This window comes from Lynx canadensis, chromosome F1 (assembly GCF_007474595.2).
Source record: "Lynx canadensis isolate LIC74 chromosome F1, mLynCan4.pri.v2, whole genome shotgun sequence".
NCBI lineage: Eukaryota > Metazoa > Chordata > Mammalia > Carnivora > Felidae > Lynx > Lynx canadensis.
The window spans coordinates 25,575,068-25,588,596 of NC_044319.2; the positions used below are offsets into that span (position 1 = coordinate 25,575,068).

The 13,529-nt window shown below is 41.3% G+C and overlaps 1 protein-coding gene across 1 annotated transcript in view; it reads right to left on the reverse strand.

Annotated features, from left to right (window-relative positions):
* The window catches only part of RGSL1 (regulator of G protein signaling like 1), a 123,987-nt gene that overhangs the window by 72,366 nt on the left and 38,092 nt on the right, over positions 1–13,529 (reverse strand). Inside the window, exons 7-9 of the mRNA XM_032591848.1 lie at positions 4,971–5,033; positions 4,354–4,576; positions 247–354 (exon numbers count right to left, since the gene is read on the reverse strand). Of these exons, the coding sequence (XP_032447739.1) occupies positions 247–354; positions 4,354–4,576; positions 4,971–5,033 (394 nt within the window). The remainder of the gene's footprint in view (positions 1–246; positions 355–4,353; positions 4,577–4,970; positions 5,034–13,529) is intronic.

Here is a 13,529-nt window from a genome sequence, read left to right on the forward strand (position 1 = left end):
GCATTATGTAAAACACCAGGGTGATAACTAGGTAAGAAGGTAGGAATTAACAGTTTTCATCACCACCCCCATTCATTTATAATTGCATGCCAGTTTCATGATGCCCTTTGGTGGCTGTGTAGGAGAGAAAAAGACATGGTCATTCTCTCCTGACCATCTTCTTCAGAAGAAGAATTGCTCTTCTCTTGGCATATGCTTCTTGAGGTTGGAGACTCTCAAACCTATCTCTGAGTTGTAAACACTTACCTACTTTAGGTTCTTTTTCACAATATATTTTATAGTCATCACTGATCTTCTGTATGGCCATCTTTGGATACTTATAGCAGAGTTCCCCAAAGGACATTTTCTCTAGGTCTATTAAGTAGGAAAGAAAGGTATAGAGTCTGATTGCCCACTCTAGCTCAAAGATTTATACACTTTTTATTGAAGGTATTACCTTTAAAATGCTAGTTAAGTAGGACAATAGTATTTTCTTTTTTTATGTTAACAGTTTAATTGAGGAACACAGGAAATGATGATTGGTCTAATTTATTTTACTATCTGTGCCCCTTCTGGTAAAGAGCTGATAGAAAAATTTTTTTAAATATGAAATTTATTGTCAAATTGGTTTCCATACAACACCCAGTACTCATCCCAAAAGGTGCCCTCCTCAGTACTCATCACCCACCCTCCCCTCCTCCCTACCCCCCATCAACCCTCAGTTTGTTCTCAGTTTTTATTTTTTATTTTTTTTAATTTTTTTTTCAACGTTTCTTTATTTTTGGGACAGAGAGAGACAGAGCATGAACGGGGGAGGGGCAGAGAGAGAGGGAGACACAGAATCGGAAACAGGCTCCAGGCTCTGAGCCATCAGCCCAGAGCCTGACGCGGGGCTCGAACTCCTGGACAGCGAGATCGTGACCTGACTGAAGTCGGACGCTTAACCGACTGCGCCACCCAGGCGCCCCTGTTCTCAGTTTTTAAAAGTCTCTTATGCTTTGGCTCTCTCCTTCTCTAACCTCTTTTTTTTTTTTTTTTTTTTTTTTTACAATAGTGTTTTAATGAAATGTTTACACAAGGAATACAAGTTCCCCAGGCCAAATTAGAAGCAAGGAAATATCATCTTCTCTCCTCTCTAGACTGAAAGGATTCTTCCCTTCTTGGGGACACCTGACCCATGGAGATTTCCTGCCTGAGGGATACTAGGGTAACTGAGATATGACTTTGAAGTAAGTACTAATTGTTAACAGATATACAAGAAGTAATTCATCCAAATGAGTATTGATCCCTTCAAAGCAGCCATGTGTTGTGAATTGCAAGTGTATTTCAAACATTCTACCATTGCTTCAAAGAATTTGGCACACTTAGGGATGATATATTTCAAATAACGTGCTAGGACCTTTCTCTTTCTTGGCTCTGCCTTTGGGAATTACTTTAAGAATTAACAGCTCACGTGTCTGAATATCATTAACAGTTGCAAATCATTGTCCCTGGAGAGTAAATTATTTTTTCTAGAAATAGGCATACACCATTTCTAGTCATGCATAGTGAATTGAGAGGAAATACCTCTTTTGTATCCAAAATCAGATGAGACAGGAAGACTGAGACATCAAGGAAGTTTTAATCATGTACTGGGCAATAGATGCACATTAGCAGCACCTTGCTTCCTACCAACATGAAAACAGTCAATCATGTTGTGAGTTTTGAGATTTAAAGTAAGTCTAATCTCACATCGTTCTCCAGGAACTCTCTTAAGGCAGTCCAGTGTTTTCTGAAGGTTATAAAGGTGGAATCTAGAAGGAATACTGGGGTGTGGACTCACAAATGTCGGTTGTCCTTATGTCAGTGTTGTCACTGTCATCATTATCATCTATCAGCCAGGGAACTATGGCTGTAAGTTGTGAGCACAGTATATCATTCCTGCAATAGATTCAGGTTTCTAGTTGTGGGCCAATCCCTCCCTTGCTGACCAACCTTGGACAAGTCTTCCCACTTCTCAGAGACTCATTTTCTCCATGTGAAAGCTGAAAGTATTCTAGTTCTGGTGCTCTGTGAGTTTATGGTGCAGCCTGAGTGGAGGCATCAGCCTACCTGGGAGTCAGGGCTCTGGGTTGGGCAAATGTACAGGAGGCCTTTCATCAGGGCCTTGCATTTCAAAAAAGAGACTTGCATTTCAAAAAAGCAGTGGTGGAAGAAGTCATGATGTGTTCTGGGGGAGAGGGAAGAGGAGTCACCATGGAGAGTACTTCTCACTCTTCTTAGCCATCCCTGGCACTCCAAGACCACCAAAGGAATGCCTATTGCTCAGTATGTGTATGGTGATATTTATCAGTCATCCTTTCTTCCACTTTTTTCTTGATTTCTGAGATACATTCTGGAATGTTCAGGATTTAGAAAGAAGGTAAAACTATGATATGAAACAGAGGGCTTGTTCATGATAGATTTAAATAATTCATGCCCAAACGTGGCTCTGAGAGGCAAGAATTTTGTATATGGAGTACACATCAAAGTTTTATAAGAGTTGAATATTACATTTTTTAGTGTAATCTAATAATTACTACTTATTGAATGTTTGCTTGCTGTGTAAAAGCATTGCCTTCAATCCCCTCAACAATCCTACCAAATAGGGGCCATTATCTCCACTCCTTAGTTGGCGAAATGAGTCTCAAAGAGATAAGTAACTTGTCCAGGCTCACAGAGCAAAGGAATTATGGAATTGAATTTCCAAAATTTTTGCTTACTATTACTGAAAAGAATCTATTCAAAGTCCCCCACCCCCACCCCCAAAGCCAGGCTTACAGACAAAACTCACAGGTGTTTGTACTTGGCTCTAACTGTTTGTTTTTCTAGGTCATGGTGCCCTCCATTCTCAGGAAGTAGACCCCACCTACAAAATATTCTTCTCTAGCCAGACCACAACCCACATCCCGCACAAGTCTCAGACGAAGCCCCTCAAAAAGCCTGCCACCTCCTGCTCTCCCTAAGAGTTGACCCCCTTCCCACAAGCCCACCATGGGTGCAGCTGAAACCTTCTCACATCCTTCAAAACCTTTAAAAGGCCCAGCCCAACAGAAGCTCAGGGCTGACATCTGTCTTGATGTGTGGCCCCTCTCCCTTGGAGAGTAAAATAAACTCTGTCCTGCTTATTGTTCTACTCTTTGTGCAATTCTTTGCTGCCCACATCACCAGCTACCCTGCTGTATTTTGAAAAGTGTAGGTCATGTGGCACCTCAGAGGCTCAGTGGGTTCAGTGTCTGACTCTTGATTTCAGCTTAGGTCTCAGGTCATGATCCCAGGATCTTGGGATTGAGCCCTGCATCAGGCTCCTTGCTAAGCATGGAGACTGCTGAAGTTTCTCTCTCTCTCTCTCTTCCTCTCTTCCCCCTTCCCTACTCTCTCTCTCTAAAAAAAGTGTAGGTCATGAATCAACACCATGTCAAAAAATTGTCATCACCAGGTTTTACAAAACTAAATAGAATAAAATATTCTAATATAGTATATTAGAGTATATCATCTTATATAATAAGGGTAATTATTGCTTTGAGAAAGTATTTTCCACATATATGCACGCACCTATATGCAAGTATATGTTCCCTGAAGTCAAATGTATTTATTGCGGATTGAAGTTTGAGAAATACTGCAGAATCCTGATGGCCTCAGCATAGATAATTAAAGCAGTTTGTTCAACTTTGATATTAATGGCTAACATTATTGGACTTTTACTATTGCCAACCATTGTGGTAGTAGCTTTCATAGATGACATTGGGTCATCTTCACAACAAACCTATTACTATTAGTCCCATTTTAGAGACAAGAAAACGGGATTAAAGAGAGGTTAAATATATTGCTAAAGTTTACAGTCACTAGCAGAGTTAGGATATAACCCAGACCTCTGGGACAGTGGAGACTTGTGTTCCTAACCACTCCTCTTCACTGCCTGAGTGGGCTGCTGTGTTATGTTAGGAGAGGGGAGTAGCTATTAAAAATATATTCACAGAATTTCTTGGACATGACTCTGAAGGAGGTGTGGTAAGGTGGAACATGCTTATCAGACATAAAAAAATGAGGTATTTTATAACTGAGGTGATGCTTTGCTGACTCGCCAAACTTGAGTGCTCTGGGTCCCTTCAGGGTTAGTAGAGGCCAGTCAGTCAGTAAGATCCTGGCTCTGCCACTTACTGTGTGACCTTGGGAAAGTCACTTATCTTCTCTGTGCCTCAGTTACTCAGTATTTACCTATTTGAATATCAAATGGGGTAATCTTTGCATTGCACAGTACTGATGTGCAGGAAATAATCGCTAAATGTTAAATATTAATATTTTGAAGTTGCCTATATGTTAGGGCAAAAAAAAAATTATGATGACTGCCCTTACCTGCTTGAAGCACCGGAGACTTTAGTTCTACCTGGAGAGACCCGCCTTGTCTCAGGTCCTCAGTAGCTATCTTTTGCCACTGCAGAGAATCCATTTTCTCCATGTTAGCCAGACCCTGGCTTAGCTCCAGGGATTCCTCACACCTCTTATAAAGAAGAATGTTCTTTTCTTTGCTTATAGATCCTTTTTTATGCCATTTGTCTCTGATGAACTTGGTCTGAGTCTAAGAGAAGGGAATGGGGGCAGATAGCATTTGCTATAAGAACTAGATCAGAAGCAAGATTTGTAATAGCCCAGTCCTCCTGTGCCTCCTTGTCAGGTAAACTTATGCTGATTGCTTTCATTTTGTTAAGAACCATTGCTCCTTTACACGGCAGCCCCTACCCTCTTCTAATGAAACCCATTTATACAAGGGAGAAATTCTATACGAATGTGACTTGTTCAAAGTCAGCTATTGCACTTGAGTCTTTTTCCTTGAGAGACCATGTCAACTCCCAGTTGCCTCTGGGAGAAATAAAAGTTTCCTTTACTTCGACAAGTAAGGCTTTTAAGAGAGAAGTGGTTCTTTTTTCTTCCTAGAACCTCTTGATTCCTCCCCAACTTAAAGTCCCTCTTACTGTAAAAATGAGAAACCAGTAGTCCTCTTCATCCAGGAATTCATCATACCAGGGACTGAGCATCTGAAATCCAAACAGGACAACAACATGATGAGGTGATGCACAGTTTGCTGCATCTCTCATGTTAGTGTTCATGTGGGAGAAGAGCAGGCTACAGATTCTGGATTCTCTAATATGGAGATATAATCTAACAGTAAGCATTAGCCATGACCAACCAGGAGGCAACCTTTATCTCTCTGAATATGGCAGCTTGTACAGTCTTTCTCTGAATCTCAAAAAATGGTACTTGATATTTACTTAAGAAAAGATATAATTGGGAGGGGCAAGATGGTGGAACAGCTTGTATGCTTTTTTTTTTTTTGCATCTCTTGTTCATGAAATACAGCCAGATCAACACTAAACCATCCTGTACACCTAGAAAACATACTTGAGGATTAACACAACAATCTGCACAAACCTGAACCCCAGAACTCAGCAGGTACGTGGCATGGAGAGGTGAACTGGGAAAGAGAGAAGCCACAGAGGGCAGGGAGCTGTTTTTTCTTGTGGAGAGAGGATGAAGATGGGGGAAGGGAGTACAGGAAAAGCACCCCCCACCCCGCGCCAAAAGCAGCTGAAGAAAAAGTGGAAAAGTGGAAACAGCTACAGGGACTGAACAAAAAAAGGAGAAAGGAGGAAGGAGAGGGTTTAAATTCCATTAAGACTCTATAAACAGGGGGAGAGCAGAGTCTGAAACTCCACAGCTCTATACCTGGCAGTGCTCTGGAGGGAAGGGTGAATCCCCAGGAGCAAAAAGCAAGGTCCAAGGGGTCCTTGGGCCAAATGGGGAGAGGCGGTTCCCCTGCTGGGAGGACATTTGGTAGAGGCTCTGCAGCCACCCCACAAGGAAAGATCCCAGTGGACCCTGGAGAACAGCCACGTTCGATGGTGCTGAAACAAGGACATTAAGGGTAAAGCCTGGTGCCAGATGTGTGTTGTAATTTACCATATCTCTGAACTGCTGCTGCTACATGATCGTGTGAACTTTTTTTGGGGTGGCTGGCACCTAGCCACAGTCTGGGCATTGGCAGCAGCATGGTCCCATGAACATTCCTGGGGGTAGGCGGGCACCCAGCCATTGCTCAGTGAGACCCTCCCCCAGAAGGTCTGAGTGGGTCAAAGTCTCAGTTCCACAGAAGTGATGGGTTGGGAAACACAGCCACATCTGAGATAAAACTCAGGAGGGAGGCGTCACCTGGCAACCTGATGGCTTGGTCACAGACAAAGTAAAAGCTGAAGTGGATGGAAGCCAGAGACAAAGAACAGGTGTGCGATTGCTGATCAAGGAGAACAGAGTTCCTATACTAGAGACTGGGTAACTGGGTGACACCATTTTCACCCCTCCCGCGAATGCACATATACCTACAAGTGCCACAGCAATCCACCCAGTAAGCTAAGCAGCGCCATCTAGTGGAGAATGGAGATGTTACACTAAGCCCTGCCCAACTGCGCCAACCTCACTATTCAGGAACACCACAAGTTTCTCTGCCTGCTTAGTTTATGGACTATAAAGTGCTTTGTACTTTGACTTCTAGGGGAAACTGATGCAATTTGAATTGTATTTCAGTCTGTTTGCTGGTCTGTCTATTCAATTTTTTTTCTTTTTCTTTTCCTTTCTTATTCTTGAATATGGAAAAAGAAAAAAATATTTTTATTTTCAATTTTTATTAAAAATATTTTTCTTGGGCACCTGGGTGGCTCAGTCGGTTAAGCAGCCGACTTCGGCTAAGGTCATGATCTCGTGGTCCATGAGTTCAAGCCCCGCGTCAGGCTCTGTGCTGACAGCTCAGAGCCTGGAGTCTGTTTCGGATTCTGTGTCTCCCTCTCTCTGACCCTCCCCTGCTCATGCTCTGTCTCTCCCTGTCTCAAAAATAAAACGTAAAAAAAAATAAATAAATAAAAATATTTTTCTTTAATTTTTTTCTGCTATATGTTTTTTTGTAAATTTTTCAAATTATATTTTACTTCCACCATTTCATTTTATTCTATTTCATTGTATTCATTTTTTCAAATTTTCAAATGTTGTCCCTTTTTCTTCATTTCTTTTTTTTCAAATTTTCAAACGTTGTCTTTTTTCTTTTTTTCTTTCTTTTTCTCATTTCTTTTTTTTTCTTTTTCTTTTCTAATTTTTCCCTTTTTTCTCATCTCTATCAAACTCCTTTTAACAACCAGACCAAAACACACCTAGGATAGCATCGTTTATTTGATTTTTTTTGTGTGTTGTTTTTAATATTTTAATTTTAATTTTTTAACTTATTATTTCCTTTTCTTCCTTCAAAATGATGAAATGAAGGAATTCACCCCAAAAGAAAAAGCAGGAAGAAATGACAGCCAGGGACTTAATCAACACAGATTCAAGCAAGATGTCTGAACCAGAATTTAGAATCACGATAATAAGAATATTGGCTGGGATTGAAAACAGATTAGAATCTCTTTCTGTGAGATAAAAGAAGTAAAAGCTAGTCAGGATGAAGTACAAAATGCTATAACTGAGCTGCAATCTCAAATGGATGCCATGGCATCAAGGATGGATGTGGCAGGGCAGCGAATCAGCAATATAAAGGACAAATTTATGGAGAATAATGAAGCAGGAAAAAAAGGGAGACTCAGGCAAAAAAGCACGATTTAAGAATTAGAGAAATCAGTGACTCATTAAAAAGGAACAACATCAGAATCATAGGGATCCCAGGAGATGAAGAGAGAGAGAAAAAGGGGTAGAAGGGTTATGTGAGCAAATCACAGGGGAAACTTTCCTAACCTGGGGAAAGACAAAGACATCAAAACCCAGGAAACACAGAGGACACCCATTAGATTAAAACAACAACAACAAAAAACTGACCATCAACAAGGCATATCATACTCAAATTCACAAAATACTCAAGCAAGGAAAGATTCATGAAAGCAGCAAGGGAAAAAAGTCCTTAACCTACAAGGGAAGACAGATCAGGTTTGCAGCAGACCTATCCACAGAAACCTGGCAGGTCAGAAAGGAGTGGCAGGATATATTCAATGTGCTGAACCAGAAAACTATAGAGCCAACAATTCTTTATCCATCAAGGCTGTCATTCAAAATAGGAGAGATTAAAATTTTCCCAAACAAAAATGAAAGGAGTTTGTGACCACTAAACCAGCCCTGCAAGAAACTTTAAGGGGGACTCTCTGAAGGGAGAAAAGATGAAAAAACAAAACAAAGCAAAACAAAACAAAAAAAAAGCAACAAAGACTAGAAAGGACCAGAGAACACCACCAGAAACTCCAACTCTACAGGCAACATATGGCAATAAACTCATATCTTTCAGTACGCATTCTAAACGTCAGTGGACTAAGTGCTCCAATCAAAAGACATAGGATAACAGAATGGATAAGAAAACAAGATTTATCTATATGCTGTTTACAAGAGACCCACTTTAGAACTAAAGACACCTTCAGATTGAAAGTAAGGGCATGGAGAACCATCTATCATGCTAATGGTCAACAAAAGAAAGCCAGAGTATCCATACTTATACAATCTAGACCTTAAAATAAAGACTGTAACAAGAGATGAAGGGCATTACATCATAATTTTAGACCAAGACCTAACCATTGTAAACATTATGGTCCAAATGTGAGAGCACCCAAATATATAAATCAATTAATCACAAACATAAAGAAACTCATTGATAATAATACCATAAGTGTAGACTTCAACACCCCACTTACCACAATGGACATATCATCTAAACAGAAAATCAAGAAGGAAACAATGTCTTTGAATGACACACTAGACCATATGGACTTAACAGATATATTAAGAACATTTCGGATTCCCGGAAGATGGCGGCGTAGGAGGACGCCTACACCTGCCTAACTAACCCAGAAAACCGCCAGAGGATTAGCAGAATGGAGTCGCCAGACCCAAGCGCAGACGAGAGGCCCACGGAAGAGGGTAGGAAGGGCGGCAAGGCGGTGCGTGCTCCACGGACTGGCGGGAGGGAGCTGCGGTGGAGGGGCAGCCTGCCGGCCAAGCAGAGCCCCCAAGTCTGGCTGGCAAAAGCGGAGGGGCCGGACGGAGTGTGTTCCGACAGCAAGCGCGACTTAGCGTCTGGGAGGTCATAAGTTAACAGCTCTGCTCGGAAGCGGGAAGGCTAGAGGACAAAGGGAGGGAGAGTTGCTGAGCCCCCGGACAACAGAGCTCAGCTTGGCGGGGAACAAAGGCGCTCGCCAGCACCATCTCCCTCGCCGATCCCCCAGCCAAAATCCCAAAGGGAACCAGTTCCTGCCAGGGAACTTGCTCGCTCCACGCAAACACCCAACTCTATGCTTTTGTGGAGCCAAACCTCTGGCAGTGGATCTGACTCCCTCCGGCTGCCACAGGGCCCCTCCTGAAGTGGGTCACCTAAGGAGCAGCGAGCTAAGCCTGCCCCTCCTGCCCCCGTGCACCTTGCCTATCCACCCCAGCTAATAAGCCAGATCCCCAGCACCACAAGCCTGGCAGTGTGCAAGTAGCCCAGATGGCCACACCACCCCACAGTGAATCCCGCCCCTAGGAGAGGGGAAGAGAAGGCACACACCAGTCTGACTGTGGCCCCAGCGATGGGCTGGGGGCAGACATCAGGTCTGACTGTGGCCCCGCCCACCAACTCCAGTTATACACCACAGCACAGGGGAAGTGCCCTGCAGGTCCTCACCACTCTAGGGATTATCCAAAATGACCAAACGGAAGAATTCCTCTCAGAAGAATCTCCAGGAAATAACAACAGCTAATGAACTGATCAAAAAGGATTTAAATAATATAACAGAAAGTGAATTTAGAATAATAGTCATAAAATTAATCGCTGGGCTTGAAAGCAGTATAGAGGACAGCAGAGAATCTCTTGCTACAGAGATCAAGGGACTAAGGAACAGTCACGAGGAGCTGAAAAACACTTTAAACGAAATGCAAAACAAAATGGAAACCACGACGGCTCGGATTGAAGAGGCAGAGGAGAGAATAGGTGAACTAGAAGATAAAGTTATGGAAAAAGGGGAAGCTGAGAGAAAGAGAGATAAAAAAATCCAGGAGTATGAGGGGAAAATTAGAGAACTAAGTGATACACTAAAAAGAAATAATATACGCATAATTGGTATCCCAGAGGAGGAAGAGAGAGAGAGAAAGGTGCTGAAGGGGTACTTGAAGAAATCATAGCTGAGAACTTCCCTGAACTGGGGAAGGGAAAAGGCATTAAAATCCAAGAGGCACAGAGAACTCCCTTCAGACGTAACTTGAATCGATCTTCTGCATGACATATCATAGTGAAACTGGCAAAACACAAGGATAAAGAGAAAATTCTGAAAGCAGCAAGGGATAAATGTGCCCTCACATATAAAGGGAGACCTATAAGACTCATGACTGATCTCTCTTTTGAAACTTGGCAGGCCAGAAAGAATTGGCACGATATCTTCAGTGTGCTACACAGAAAAAATATGCAGCCGAGAATCCTTTATCCAGCAATCTGTCATTTAGAATAGAAGGAGAGATAAAGGTCTTCCCAAACAAGCAAAAACTGAAGGAATTTGTCACCACTAAACCAGCCCTACAAGAGATTCTAAGGGGGATCCTGTGAGACAAAGTACCAGAGACATCACTACAAGCATAAAACATACAGACATCACAATGACTCTAAACCCGTATCTTTCTATAATAACACTGAATGTAAATGGATTAAATGCGCCAACCAAAAGACATAGGGTATCAGAATGGATAAAAAAACAAGACCCATCTATTTGCTGTCTACAAGAGACTCATTTTAGACCTGAGGACACCTTTAGATTCAGAGTGAGGGGATGGAGAACTATTTATCATGCTACTGGAAGCCAAAAGAAAGCTGGAGTAGCCACACTTATATCAGACAAACTAGACTTTAAATTAAAGGCTGTAACAAGAGATGAAGAAGGACATTATATAATAGTTACAGGGTCTATCCATCAGGAGGAGTTAACAATTATAAATGTCTATGCGCCGAATACCGGAGCCCCCAAATATATAAAACAATTACTCATAAACATAAGCAACCTTATTGATCAGAATGTGGTAATTGCAGGGGACTTTAACACCCCACTTACAGAAATGGATAGATCATCTAGACACACGGTCAATAAAGAAACAAGGGCCCTGAATGAGACATTGGATCACATGGACTTGACAGATATATTTAGAACTCTGCATCCCAAAGCAACAGAATATACTTTCTTCTCGAGTGCACATGGAACATTCTCCAAGATAGATCATATACTGGGTCACAAAACAGCCCTTTATAAGTTTACAAGAATTGAAATTATACCATGCATACTTTCGGACCACAATGCTATGAAGCTTGAAATCAACCACAGGAAAAAGTCTGGAAAACCTCCAAAAGCATGGAGGTTAAAGAACACCCTACTAACGAATGAGTGGGTCAACCAGGCAAGTAGAGAAGAAATTAAAAAATATATGGAAACAAACGAAAATGAAAATACAACAATCCAAACGCTTTGGGACGCAGCGAAGGCAGTCCTGAGAGGAAAATACATTGCAATCCAGGCCTATCTCAAGAAACAAGAAAAATCCCAAATACAAAATCTAACAGCCCACCTAAAGGAAATAGAAGCAGAACAGCAAAGGCAGCCTAAACCCAGCAGAAGAAGAGAAATAATAAAGATCAGAGCAGAAATAAACAATATAGAATCTAAAAAAACTGTAGAGCAGATCAACGAAACCAAGAGTTGGTTTTTTGAAAAAATAAACAAAATTGACAAACCTCTAGCCAGGCTTCTCAAAAAGAAAAGGGAGATGACCCAAATAGATAAAATCATGAATGAAAATGGCATTATTACAACCAATCCCTCAGAGATACAAACAATTATCAGGGAATACTATGAAAAATTATATGCCAACAAATTGGACAACCTGGAAGAAATGGCCAAATTCCTGAACACCCACACGCTTCCAAAACTCAATCAGGAGGAAATAGAAAGCTTGAACAGACCCATAACCAGCGAAGAAATTGAATCGGTTATCAAAAATCTCCCAACAAATAAGAGTCCAGGACCAGATGGCTTCCCAGGGGAGTTCTACCAGACGTTTAAAGCAGAGATAATACCTATCCTTCTCAAGCTATTCCAAGAAATAGAAAGGGAAGGAAAACTTCCAGACTCATTCTATGAAGCCAGTATTACTTTGATTCCTAAACCAGACAGAGACCCAGTAAAAAAAGAGAACTACAGGCCAATATCCCTGATGAATATGGATGCAAAAATTCTCAATAAGATACTAGCAAATCGAATTCAACGGCATATAAAAAGAATTATTCACCATGATCAAGTGGGATTCATTCCTGGGATGCAGGGCTGGTTCAACATTCGCAAATCAATCAACGTGATACATCACGTTAATAAAAAAAAAGAGAAGAACCATATGATCCTGTCAATCGATGCAGAAAAGGCCTTTGACAAAATCCAGCACCCTTTCTTAATAAAAACCCTTGAGAAAGTCGGGATAGAAGGAACATACTTAAAGATCATAAAAGCCATTTATGAAAAGCCCACAGCTAACATCATCCTCAACGGGGAAAAACTGAGAGCTTTTTCCTTGAGATCAGGAACATGACAGGGATGCCCACTCTCACCGCTGTTGTTTAATATAGTGTTGGAAATTCTAGCATCAGCAATCAGACAACAAAAGGAAATCAAAGGCATCAAAATTGGCAAAGATGAAGTCAAGCTTTCGCTTTTTGCAGATGACATGATATTATACATGGAAAATCCGATAGACTCCACCAAAAGTCTGCTAGAACTGATACATGAATTCAGCAAAGTTGCAGGATACAAAATCAATGTACAGAAATCAGGTGCATTCTTATACACTAACAATGAAGCAACAGAAAGACAAATAAAGAAACTGATCCCATTCACAATTGCACCAAGAAGCATAAAATACCTAGGAATAAATCTAACCAAAGTTGTAAAAGATCTGTATGCTGAAAACTATAGAAAGCTTATGAAGGAAATTGAAGAAGATATAAAGAAATGGAAAGACATGCCCTGCTCATGGATTGGAAAAATAAATATTGTCAAAATGTCAATACTACCCAAAGCTATCTACACATTCAATGCAATCCCAATCAAAATTGCACCAGCATTCTTCTTGAAACTAGAGCAAGCCATCCTAAAATTCATATGGAACCACAAAAGGCCCCGAATAGCCAAAGGAATTGTGAAGAAGAAGACCAAAGCAGGAGGCATCACAATCCCAGACTTTAGCCTCTACTACAAAGCTGTCATCATCAAGACAGCATGGTATTGGCACAAAAACAGACACATAGACCATTGGAATAGAATAGAAACCCCAGAACTAGACCCACAAACGTATGGCCAACTCATCTTTGACAAAGCAGGAAAGAACATCCAATGGAAAAAAGACAGCCTCTTTAACAAATGGTGCTGGGAGAACTGGACAGCAACATGCAGAAGGTTGAAATTAGACCACTTTCTCACACCATTCACAAAAATAAAGTCAAAATGGAT